The following is a 13,510-nucleotide window of genomic DNA, read 5'->3' on the forward strand; positions in this document are numbered from 1 at the left end:
TTTCTATGGCTTCTGAAGTGGCTCCTAGCAATATACGTGATTGTGATTTCACTTCCATACATACAGAGTATAGGGTGAAGGGGCTTGAATAGTGCAATGGAGTCCCTCACATTGATGTGATTATCTAGCCCAGGAGTGGGGAATCTTGGTTCTTTTATGACTTGTGGACTTCAACTCCCAGAATTCCTGTGTCAGCTGGCTCAGGAATTCTGTGAGTTGAAGTCCACAAGTCATAAAAGAGCCAAGGTTCCCCACCCCTGATCTAGCCAATGAGTTTTATCAGCTCATTACAGGTAGTCCTCAATTTATGACCACGGTAGAGCCCAGAATTTTGGTAGTAAATTGCAGTCATTGCAGTCATCATGTGATCAGGTTTGATTTTGCAACCATTTTATGATGGTGGATAAGCGAGTCATTACAATTGTTAAGTGACTCAAATGGCTGTAAGTCTGAATCCAGCTTATCCAATGGGCATTTTTGCCATGTTTTGCTGGCAAACAGAAAAAAATAAATTGCAAAATGCAATCGCTTAACTGCAGGATGCTGCAACAGGTCATCAATGTGAGCCAGTTGCCAAGCACCCAAAATGTGATCTTGTGATCACAGAAGTGGTGCAGCAGTCGTAACTTTGAGGACATGTCCTAAGTAATTTTTTTTGAGCCCGTCATAACTTCAAACAGTCATCAAGTGACCAGTCATAAGTCAAGTACTACCTGTAAACAGTGGCCTTTGGGATGTAAACTCCTTTGGGATGGAAATTCCTTAGTTTTTTTTTTCCTGCTTGCCAAATGCTTGCTAATTCTCTATTAGGATTGCAATTTTTTTCTGTTGATGGGCAATATATTTGTGTATTTATTGCTTAATCTTTGTTGATCTGCCCTTGTGGATGAACTTACTTTCTCCCAAATCTAAATACTCAGGGTTAAAAAAGCAACAAGGCTACATGATGCAAAAAACTAAGGAGAAATTTCCTGACAGTTAGAACAATTAACCAGTGGAACAACCTGCCTCCAGAAGCGGTGAATGTTCCAAAACTGGAAGTTTTTAAGAAGAGACTGGACAGCCATTTGTCTGAAATGGTATAGGATTTCTTGCTTGAGCAGGGGTTTGGACTAGATGACCTCCAAGTCCCTTCCAACTATTATTATTATTATTATTATTATTATTATTATTGTTGTTGTTGTTGTTGTTGTTGTTATTATTATTATCTTTTATTCATTAAACATGAACCTCAGTCAACTGAACATTCAAATTCGCTGGTGCTGATGGTTGACACGGGTTGCTACCAGCATCCTAGGTGTCAACTAGGTACCGCCTTAAAATATAAGATGAACTTCACGGAAAGCTGGGGGTAGGTGACAAGTCTATATGGGACAGCTTGCTTTGGAGCAGGGCATTTTTTTCATCTCATACATAAGCGGGGTCAAACTGCCGTGTAAGTAGCACTTCTCCAGATATTTGATATTGTTACTCAGACATAAAGACAATAAACTGATTCTGGCCTTTCCTGCTTGTAGAACAAGCAAAGTCATGCTGTTACAATAACACACAATATTTAAAAGTCTGTTGCAGCCCTGGGGATGGCTGGTGGCCTGGAGACATTCCTTTAAATTTTAACCTGATTTATTTTTACTTATGTTTGAACTTACCCCCGTTAGAGCACAATTGGGACAGAAACTTTGGATGAAAAAAAAACTGGAAGGGCAAAACGCATCTTCCTTAGTGAGAAAGCTAAAACGGGTCAATGAATTTGTACAGAATGCGATAGTTGACAAATTGTTATACATGGCAAATCGTTATTATTTTTTAACTACAGAGAAAGCTCCATGCCATTTAAACAAGATCATGTTAGAACTAAAAACGGACAGACAAATCACAGGTGTTTCTTCTACCTTCTGCCCCTAGCATTCCTGCCTCCGATGTACATAATTAGAATAAATTATTTAAAAAAAGGTTCCTCAACCTTGGCAACTTTAAGACTTGTGAACTTCAACTCCCAGAATTCCTCAGCCAGCAAAGCTGGCTGAGGAATTCTGGGAGTTGAAGTCCACAAGTCTTAAAGTTGCCAAGGTGGAGGAACCCTGATTTAAAAGATGAAAATACATCCACATAGGTTTACCTGTACATGGCACCGGATTCTGACCTTTCCCTTATTATTCGCATTTCTGACGACAACCCACATTCTTCGCGTAGGGTTCTCGCGTCGAGGCTGCAACTCTTGAGGCGGCCGCCACGGGGCAACAAAGAGAGGTTGCGCCATCCCCCAAGAGAGATAACCACACAATAAAGCCCGTTCGTTGCCTCGGCGGCTTCCTCTATGGCAGTGTTTCTCAAGCTTGACAACTTTAAAGATGTGTGGACTTCAACTCCCAGAATTCCCCAGCCAGCATAGCTGGGGGTTGAAGTCCACGCATCTTTAAAGTTGTCAAGGTTGAGAATTCTGGGAGTTGAAGTCCACACACGTCTTAAAGTTGTCAAGGTCGAGAAACACCGCTCTACGGGGCCAAAAGAATAAGAAGATCAGCCTCTCCAACTTTCCGCGAGTCATTCCCGGAAGCTGCCTCGTGGAGCGCTTTGGCCTCTCCTGTTCCGCACTGGGGGAAAGCGACGGCCTCGGAGGAATCCTGCGCGCTTCTGCTTTTGGCCACGCAGCTTTTCTCCACGGCGGGCTCCGTTTCTTCAGCCCGAGTTTCGCCTGGGAGAATCGCGCCTTCCCCCCCCCCCCCCCCCCCCCCCCCCACCCGCAGAGCATCCTGGAGAGAAACGCGAAGGAGCTGGGAAGCAAGTCTTGATTGGGAGCCCCATCTTGCGATTGGGAAAAGTCCTGGCTTGACCCGCGCCGTCGGGCGGGTACGCCTCCTCGGCTCCCGTTTCTTCAGTGAACCGCCGTGGGTTGGTTTGGTGCCCCCTCCCTCCCCCAAACCTCACGATGGAGGGGAAATCCTAAGCCAGCCATGCCAGGGTTCTCGCAGGAGTAAACTCAAGCCAATGGCCAGGTCAGCTAGAAGGCGCCCGTAAGCGACGATCCCACATCTCGGTCTCTTTCCTTCTCGTTCAGGTGCTGCTGCGTGATTCGGGATGGGATCCAAGCTCTCCGTGGATGACTCCGTCCGCGTCGTCATAGTTGGAGGCGGCTTCGGAGGGATGGAAGCTGCCCGCCTCCTGCGGGATTGGGGGATCCCCTTCGTCCTCGTCGACATGAGAGATGCCTTCCACCACAATGTGGCTGCTCTGCGGGCTTCCGTACAGAGCGGTAACCTGTCGTCTTGGGATTCCCTTCATGTCTTCATGTCTTCTCCCAATGTAGGACTGTCTAGATCAGTGTTTCTCAACCTTGACCATTTTAAGGCATGCGGACTTCAACTCCCAGAATTCCACAGCCAGCAATGCTGGCTGTGGAATTCTGAGAGTTGAAGTCCGCATGCCTTAAAATGGTCAAGGTTGAGAAACACTGGTCTAGATCAGGGGTCTTCAAACTTGGCTACTTTTAAGACTTGTGGACTTCAACTCCTAGAATTCTGGGAGTTGAAGTCCACAAGTCTTAAAGTGGCCAAATTTGAAGACCCCTGGTCTACTCTAGATATATTGAATTAGAGCAGTGCTTCTCAACCGTGACAATNTGACAATTTTAAGACTTGTGGACTTCAACTCCCAGAATTTGAAGACCCCTGGCCAAATTTGAAGACCCCTGGTCTACTCTAGATATATTGAATTAGAACAGTGCTTCTCAACCTTGACAATATATCTACTCTAGATATATTGAATTAGAACAGTGCTTCTCAACCTTGACAATTTTAAGGCATGTGGACTTCAACTCCCAGAATTCCACAGCCAGCAATGCTGGCTGTGAAATTCTGAGAGTTGAAGTCCACGTGCCTTAAAATTGTCAAGGTTGAGAAACACTGAATTAGAACCTCCTTTGTCTCTAATATGGCTGTAATCCCAGAGATCTGGAAGACACCAGCTGGTGAAAAGTTTGTTTTAGGAGCAGTTGGGTGACCTCCGACTTCATTGGATAGATTTGATGGTTCTGAAACGTTGGGGAAAACAAAGGAAACATGAAGGCAAACTAAAGTAGCAAAAGGCCCTTTTATTTGTGTAGATTGGACCAGCGGTTCTTAAATGAGAATACTTATACCACTAGTAGGAATCAGAAGAAGTTATCTAGGTGGGGCACACAGGGTTAGTCATTTTACTCTGATTTTATTTACGCCTTGAAAGGTGTAGCATAAATGGTTAAATGCAAATAAATGCCGATACAATTTCTCATTAAAAGTGTTTGTGTGGTATTATTTCCACAGCACTAATTGATGGGACTTAGGAGATGAGAACTTGAGAATCTGCAGACTTTAGATGTGTTAAAAAGTTTTGTGGAGGTTTTTGACTCCCTACTCTTTACTAATTACTATGGATTCAATTTTTTCTGCATAATTTTATAGGATTTGCAAAAAAAACCTTTATCTCCTTCTCTGAGACCTTCAAAGAGAGTTTCCAGCAGGGCAAAGTAGTTGAGATCGATTTGGAGAAACATCAGGTCCTACTGAACGATGATAAAGTGAGTACCTCTGAATTAAACGTGTTAATTGTGAAAGAGTTACACAACAACTGTAACTTCATTCTAATATTCTTTCTTAGGTACTTTCATTTTCTCATCTGATCCTCGCCACTGGGAGTGAAGGGCCTTTTCCTGGGAAGTTTAATCAACTTATTAATATGGAGATGGCTATTCAGGCTTATGAGAACATAGTCAAGGAGGTGGGTGTGATTGGTAGAAGGGAAAGGAGTGTTCTTTGCTTGCCTTCCCCCCCCCCCCTCATGAGATGTGTATTAGTGAACTTCTCAAGGACCATCTATGGCTGGTTTATGGTATTTATATAATACCTGTTATTTATTCCAATATTTTTTTTGTTTAGGATTATATTTTTAAAAATATGACTTGGGCTTTCAAATTAGCCAACTCGTCTCATTCAACTTAGAAAATGTATATAATCACCCAACTTATGTAATCATGACTCTGAGCTATGTACATCAAGCTAAAAAAAATAACTAAAATACAGGTAATCCTAGACTTACAACCATTTGCTTTATTGACCATTCTAACTTACAACATTGAAAAAAAGTGACTTACAACCATTTTTCATCCCCATGGTCACATGAACAAAATTCAGATGTCTGGCAACTGGTTCATATTTATGATAGTTGCAGTGTCCTGGGGTCATGTGATCATTTTTGCAACCTTCTGACAAGCCAAGTCAATGGGGAAGCCGGATTCACTTAACAACCAAGTTACTAATTTGAAAACCGCAGTGATTCAGTTAACAACTGTAACAAATAGGGTCAAACTCATGTAACAAATGTCTTGCTTAACAACAGAAATTTTGGGTTCAATTGTGATTGTAAGTTGAGGACTACCTGTAAACCATACAAAGTCTAGGAAAAGAAACACAATCCAAAGCCAATGTACAGTGTCTAATTTTATTCAGCCTGGAAAATTCACTGAGGCTGGAGTTGAGAAATTGCCAGCCAGGCTAGAAGGAAGGGTCAAGCAAGGGTCTAGCTTGGAGTCCTTGTGCAGTTCCAAGTGAAATAAGCTTGACCTCATGCAAGGTCCATGAAGCCTTGTCTGGTCATTCCCAGGGGAAGACAAGCATCTGGGAAGATTCTTGTAATAGAAGTGGTAAATAATAGAGTTACTGATTTTCGTTGTTCATGAGTGGCTCTGGCTGCTTGCAGCTGACAGTAATCCATGTAAGCTGCACTGAAATCACTGAGCCTTTATTCTGTGTGAGTACATATAGGTTTAAATCGTATCAGCATGCTTCCCTGGTGTGTGGAAGTGAAGAAGACCTAAGAAATGTTATTACTGTGTGACTAGAGACAGTTCTAATCTAATGCAATCTACTCTAATTTGTATATAGATGAGCATCATGCTTGCAGTTAGAATTTGTATGAAAGAGCAAGTTAAACATATCCCTTTGCCTTGAGAATTTTGGATAATTTGGTTGAACATAGAATAGACAATATATCCTGAATGAAGAAAAAACCTTTTTGATCAAGGCTGCCAAGATTTCTAAGTATCAGTTCCCTTTCTAGTTAGAGAAAGGATTCCTGTTGAAATAACCTCTCTGAAGCTACGTGTTATCTAAAGTAATGGAACCCTGCACAGTATGACTCCATCTTGTTTTTCCTTTCGGTCTTGAAAGGTGGAAAAAGCTGAGCGGGTGGTTATCGTAGGTGGCGGTTCTGCTGGGGTTGAAATGGCTGCAGAAGTTAAGACAACATATCCTAACAAAGAGGTACAAAGTAACATCCTATTGCTCATTCACTCTCACCTTGTTTTGAAAGTTAAAATTCCTTATTATCTAGAGTCAATAGAGACAAAATGAACCGCTACAAACTGTTGAGTTGACCAAAAGAAAGAGAATAGATTGGATGTATTTTTGAGATATTGCCAAATTATACATAAGTATGAATTATATCAATTCAGTTACTAAAGCTTCTCCACTTCTATAAAATCTTAGAAACTGTAATGTGGTTTACAATTGTGCTTCTCTGGGAATCTCTGTGGAGGCTAAATTTGTCTTTACATGTGACTTGCATGTGGTGCAAATGCCTTGTCAGAGCTTCAAAGGGTTGGGAAGAAGATAAGGAAGCAAGGCAAGGGTGGGCAGCTGTGTTGCCCGATCCAATTTGGGTTTTTTAGAATGTGAGTGCAGTGTAATTTTATTTATCTATGTATCAAATTTAGAATCCACCCATCTCATTCACAGAGCAACTCTGGGTGGTATATTGTTCAAAGCATAAAAACCCTATAAATGTCATATTTCAATAGGAGGCAGTTAAAACAAGAATAGAATACTTGAAGTTAAAAAAGTGGTGGAGGGTCTTCAAGGTGGCAGCCAACCCCCAAGGTGTGTGATTCAGCAGAGCCAGGTCTCCAAACTCTTCCAAAAGGCCAGGAGAGTGGGAGGGGTGCTGCTTCTTTTCTGGGATGGGGAGTAAACCCCTCCCCCCATCAAAATTCTTCAATTGATGGGGTGTCTAACATATCTTCCCTGCCTGACTGGGTGGGATGGGCCGATGTAATGGGGAGATAGTTCTGGGGTGACCTGACTCCATGCTAAAGTTATCACCAACATCTTGAATTACACCTGGAAGCAAACTGGCACCCAGTACAGCTTGCGCACAGAAGTGTAACATGTGCCATCTTTCAGGCACCCCAAATTGCTCATGTCATGTGGCTGCATTTTGTACCAGCTGAAGCTTCCAGATACTTTTCAAAGGTAGCTGCATGTACAGCATGTTGCAGAAGTTCAGACGGAGATGATTAGGGCATGAATGATTGAGAGAAGGGCTTCCCTATTGTTTATCTGATCAATAATGAAATGTTCCAAGGAAATATTGGATAAGTAATTGAAATTATATGCAGACCCATTGAAACTTTAATGTGCCTACCCCTTGCCTTCAGCACCGTCTCACTATTTATTTACCAAACACTGACAACCAATTTTACTGTCATTTTCTCAAGTAGCAAGCCACTTGAAAAGAGTGATCAATAAAAGCTAGGATAAAAAAGTTGACAAAAGCAAAAAATCAAGGCCGATCTGTAAGACTTGTGAATGCTGTATCTGTACTTTGTTCTGGAATTGATAAGTTTATTTGTGAAAGGACTCTCTTCCCTTTCAAATGTCTGGTTTGATACATGCAGGCTATTCTTTAGGTGTCTGTAGGCAAAAATTTCTCTTCATTAGCCAAAAAGTATTTGGCAATAATAGCAAAGATACATAGTTTGCAATATTGTCAGAACTTTCTTGCTTTCTTTCCGACTTTTTGGAAACACTTGGTCAATGTAGAATAATAATAGCTATTTCATGTGTTCTAGCTACATACTGTACTTTTTTATTTGCTCTTAGTTCTGGACCATGAGCATGACTGATTATGGTCTTCAGCATGCCACCCAAGAGAGAAGTCTTAAAAAATGTACTCCCCATGTTTTAGGAGAGTTCTACCAGACTTAATTTCAAGTAAATACTTGTAGGACTGGAGGCTAATACTTATTAATAGATGTGAATGAATGCTCATATCCATTTTTCCTACTATCCACTTTGTCTAATTATTAGTGTAATTCTTGTGAATAACTGAGTTATAAAGGGATCCGAGTACAGCTTCTCATGTAAGGCAGAAAAGTGCAATCCATTGTCTTTTTTACTACAGTATTAGAATTTCTAGCCTGTAACATTTAAGCTTCATCTCTTCACCAAAATGTTGCAGAACTTGATGGATATCTGAATTTAGCTTCAGAAAAGCACTAGTCTTCTCACAGTGAAGTCACACCATGACATCTGGAAAATTACATGGCTTTCAGTGGCAAAAACAAGTATCTACATGGCTGGCTGGGGAAATCTGGGAGTTGAAATCCACAAGTTTTAAAGTTGCCAAGGTCGGACGCTCCTAATCTATAATGCTCTTGCAATATGGCAATGGATGTTTGCTAAATAACTTTCATCAACTGAGCATATTAATATTTATGTTCTCAGGTCACACTTATTCATTCAAAAATGGCACTGGCAGATGGCGGACTCCTTCCCAGAGTCAGGGAGGCAGTGAAGGAGACTCTTACACAGGAGGGAGTGCATCTCTTGTTGGGTACTGAGTTTTGTTATTGGTCAAACATTTTTTTCAAGATCACTAAACCCTAAAGGTGTTTTTTTTTCCAGTGATAGGCAACCTACAGTAAGGTTGCCTGTCACTGAAGGCTCTGGTTTTTGCTGTGCATTTAAAGGGATATGTACTGTATCTGGTCTCTGTGGGACTCAAATAACATATCCCTGACAGATTACCAGAGATCAGAGGCAGATTTATTTGACCTTTTAAAAATTCTATTTTTAAGACCTTGGTGAAAGTAGAAAGAAAATAAATGCTTTGAGCCTAGAGTCATAAAAAAGACATGTGTCATACAAACAATATAGCTTGCAGGTTATTGTCCACCTCAGATCTAGATGTTTCTAGACCAGCTAAGACCTGTTGCATTTGCGTATGATAAATTCAAAATAAGGTACACCTAAAATGTAACAAGTGTAGTGTGTTTAGTTTCTTTGTTAAAATGCACAAGAGCGATACTTAGAAAAGGGGCATAGGTTTTGCTGCTGTACATTTTATAGATTTGTAAGTTTATAGACTTATAGGTCCATCTTCAAATTGAGGCATGTAATGCTTTCTTTTCTGCTTGATGAAAAGTATCTCTTTAAAACTGGCCTGTACATTTTACATGTTAAAGACCTGTGCTGATTCAGGTTTCAACAGTTAAGAATTTGAGTTGGCAGTTCCATTTCACAGATTATGGGAGCACAAGAGATAAAAGTTCTTTAAGGAGTGGCAACAGCTATGATGTGCATGCTTACACATGTTCTGAATACCTTTTCCCTATTGAATTTCGATAGCTATAGTCGTTAGATGTCCTAGTAAACAGCCTTTTTCTTATTTTTTTTTCTAGGTGAAGTATTGTTAAGTTATAAGGGCCATAGAACTGAGTTGTTTTCCCTTTTCTCCAATTTCATGACATTTATCTCCTCTCTTCTGCCTTTGATGATACATCAGGAAGATCAAATAGGGGATGGGGTTGTACAGGTAATCCTCAACTTACAACAGTTCGCTTAGTAAACATTCAAAGTTACAACAGAATTATAAAAAGTGGCTTATGACTGTTGCAGCATTCCCACGGCCACGTGATCAAAATTCAGATGCTTGGCAATTGGCATGCATTCATGTTGATTGCAGTGTCCGGGGGCCACATGATCATGTTTTGCGATCTTCTGACAAGCCAAGTAAGTGGGGAAGCCAGATTCACTTAACAACCATGTGGCTAACTTAATTGCAGTGATTCATGTTAACAACTGTGGCCAGAAAGTTTATAAAATGGGGCAAAACTTGCATAACTGCCTTGCTTAGCAACAGAGGTTTTGGGTTCAATTGTGGTTGTAAGTTGAGGACTACCTATGGTATATATTATAAAGCAAAGCAATTTTGTTTCTCTTCACGCTTGCAAAATATAATAAGCAGCTCTAGCTGAGGCAATTGAAATTAAAGCAGTGGATTAGATTATCCTGTTAGGATGGAAAAAGGAGACGGTAAGGCGTTGCCAAATTAGGAGTTCTATTGGTCTTATACGAAGCAAGAAAAAAGGTAATAGATGATCCCTAAAAAACTGAAAAAGCTTTGAATCCAATGCTTTTTCAGTTTTTTAGGGATCACCTATTACCCTTTTTCTTGCTTCGTATAAGACCAATAGAACTCCTAATTTGACAACGCCTTGCCATCTCCTTTTTCCATCCTAACAGGATAATCTAATCCACTGCTTTAATTTCTATTGCCTCAGCTAGAGCTGCTTATTATATTTTGCAAGCGTGAAGATAAACAAATTGCTTTGCTTTATCATCAGGAGAGACAGATAGCATTAAAGGATAGAAAGCTGGATATTTTTAATTAAAATTAATCAACATGCTCTTAAGTAGGTACCTTAAAGCCAAAGTAGTTATTATACTTTCAAAATTCAGTGAAATACAATGTCTTATTTTTGCTTCTCTTAATAGATCAGAAAGTTTCTAATATCCATATGCTGACCTTAAACCAATTCAAGGAGAACATGATAGTGAAGACTGATAAAGGTACTGAGGTTACTGCTGATCTGGTGATTCTGTGCACTGGAATAAAAATAAACTCTTCAGCATATGGCAGTGCATTCAGTAAGTTAATTTTCCCCCTACCCTTATTCTGTCCACAAATACTTAATTATTGCAGGTTCCACATTCTATTTCAAACCCTAGTTGTTATTCTTTGTCATTCTTTCAGTAATTTTTTTTAAATGATTGACTATCTTTAATTTTAATACTGCAATCTTTTTAAATGAATATTTGGAAGATTATTCACAGGTCCCTCTTTTAGTCAGCCTGCTGACTTGGGCCAGTCATTCTCTCTCAGCCCAATCCACATTACCGGGTTGTTGTTGTAGAGAAAAGAGGAGGAAGGTGTGTTGGATATGTTTGCCGCCTTGAGTTATTTGTAAAAATAGTAAAAGGTGGGATACAAATAAATAAAAGCATTTACTTGAGCCGATATATGTATATATGTATGTATAATGTTAGGGTATAGAAAAAGCATAGCGATCTTTGTTTAAATAGATTTGCTGTAATTGTACAAAGATCCAGCCCATTTTTCAAAATTGAGACTTCCATTGAATAAAGTAGGCAAACATAAAACCACCTCTACCTCAGACATGTCAAACTTGCGACGTCACGTGATGTTGTGCTACGTATCAGAACTTTTTTGCCATTGCCGGCAATGTGATGATGCGTCCGGCCTGCGGGCTGGCAGTTTGACACCCCTGCTCTACCTATTTTATGTGTATCTCAGATTTCAATACTAAAAAATCAAAAGAATGATGATCCATACAATATCAATACATATAGCCTTTTGCTAACATTTGACATTCATACGATGATTTCCTTGTGTCCATGCTTAGGAGACCAGCTGGCAAATAATGGTGCTTTGAAAGTGAATGAATATCTTCAAGTTGTGGGCTATGATAATATCTATGCTATTGGTGACTGCTCAGATGTGAAAGAACCAAAGATGGCATATCATGCTCAACTCCATGCAAACGTTGTAGTGACCAATATTATCAACAGCCTGACTCAAAAGCCTCTGAAAACCTATAAACCAGGTGAGACTATGAATTACATCTTTTGTGCCTTTCAGAAGTGCACATGCAACACAAACATTTCCTTGCATCTAATTCTAACGGTGTTTTGAAGCTAGCATGGCAGAGAGATAATTAGACCTGGTATACTCTTGTGCTGCTGTTTGATACAATATTTTGTTAATCAGTTTCTTAATCAGGATGGATTTTTGTATAGGAAAATAGAATAATGAAATCAATACATAAATCAATTGTTGGCATGGCTTGTTATATGGCTCGTACTCTGTGGCGCAGTGGTTAGAGTGCAGCACTGCACGCTAACTTACTGCTCACTCCAGGAGTTCGATCCTGACCGGCTCAAGGTGGACTCAACCTTCCAGCCTTCTGAGATTAGTAAAATGAGGGCCCGGATTGTTGGGGGGCAAATATGCTGACTCTGTAAACCGCTTAGAGAGGGCTGTAAAGCACTGTGGAAGCGCTGTATAAGTCTAAATGCTGTTGCTATAGTGTTTTACTCAGTATTTATAGAACAGCATTGCTATTTACTAAAATACTCAATTATAAATAGTATGTAGTAGACTTTAAAAAAAAAAAAAAAAAGCAACACCACCCCCGAAAAAACCTCTTTAAGATTCTAAAGAGAAAATTAAAATAATTAATACAAATACTAAAGTTTACATAAGTACTGTTGATACTTCAGCCTGATGTCTTGGCAATCTCCTGAAAAATATTAAGCAAGCCTAATTTTTTTTTTTTTTTAAAGAAATCCATACAAGAATGATAGAAATTGAGTTACTATAGCCAAACGTACTCTGGCAAGTTCAGATGCCGAGTCAGATAACAAATTTTGTTTCTTTTTTTTTTTTTGTAAATAATCTTGTGTTTCCTCTTTAGGATCACTTACCTTCCTGATTTCCCTGGGAAGTAATGATGGAGTGGGACAAATCAGTGAATACTATGTAGGGCATCTCTTAGTGACTGTCCTCAAAAGCAAAGATCTTTTCATCTCAAAAAGTTGGAAGAAGATGCATCAGCAGATGCCATGCTAGAAATGGAACTGCCATAAACAAAAACAGAACCGATGGTACCTGTAATGAATTAGTAATGCTTAGTTTGCTAACATTAAATCATAATTGTCTTTAAGAAACTAAGCAAAAAACCTAGATAGTAGATCTTGGCAGAAACTGTATTTCACATTAGACTTTGGAGTTGGTTTGTAGTTGATCAGCTAACGTGGATATTGTAAAATTGATCTGAATTAAAGTTTGAATGGGAGAACTGATTATCATGCAAGTGTAGAACTCAGAACAAGACTTAGGCTCAAAAATTTTCAATTCCAGATGTATCTACACAGTGCACACATGTTGGGTGTGCTATAGTCTGCATAAGCACTCTTAAATGTTCTTTAGCACTTTAATTCAAATGCTTATGGGAATAGAGTAATGGGAAAATACCAGTACCCTGGTAAGGTTTTGAAAAAAGTAGAACTGTAACTAGCACTAAATATACTAAATATACTATTAAGGGGGCTCTCTGTGCTGAAGCAGTACTTTGTAAAATAGTATTTAATTGTCCTTCCTTCCCTCTCCATCATTTATTCATGCCAGATTCTCTAATATTTGCTTGTACTAGTAAAGTTGAAGAAACCAAAGCCAGCCTTGCAGAGCTGGCAAATACTTCCTTTGGCAAATACTAATTGCAATGTTGAATTTGAGAATATTAACAGAATTGTCTTCTTTTCTTCCAAGAAACTTCTTACTTCTGAAGCCACTTTAACTTTTTATGGAAATGAACAAGAATAATAACGCTCAAGGT

General features: G+C 39.6%; 1 protein-coding gene across 1 annotated transcript; it reads left to right on the forward strand.

Moving 5' to 3' along the window:
• Positions 1 to 3,064: 3,064 nt before the first annotated feature.
• On the forward strand, positions 3,065 to 13,509 carry AIFM2 (apoptosis inducing factor mitochondria associated 2). The gene is made up of 8 exons (XM_015813617.1): positions 3,065 to 3,253; positions 4,440 to 4,555; positions 4,636 to 4,755; positions 6,204 to 6,296; positions 8,538 to 8,646; positions 10,590 to 10,742; positions 11,519 to 11,719; positions 12,590 to 13,509. Exons 1-8 carry the CDS (start codon positions 3,079 to 3,081, stop codon positions 12,742 to 12,744), a joined length of 1,122 nt encoding a protein of 373 aa, XP_015669103.1. The 5' UTR covers positions 3,065 to 3,078; the 3' UTR covers positions 12,745 to 13,509.
• The last annotated feature ends 1 nt before the right edge of the window (position 13,510 follows it).

The sequence above is a fragment of the Protobothrops mucrosquamatus genome, unplaced genomic scaffold (genome assembly GCF_001527695.2).
Source record: "Protobothrops mucrosquamatus isolate PMUCROS unplaced genomic scaffold, P.Mucros_1.0 scaffold175, whole genome shotgun sequence".
Lineage (NCBI taxonomy): Eukaryota > Metazoa > Chordata > Lepidosauria > Squamata > Viperidae > Protobothrops > Protobothrops mucrosquamatus.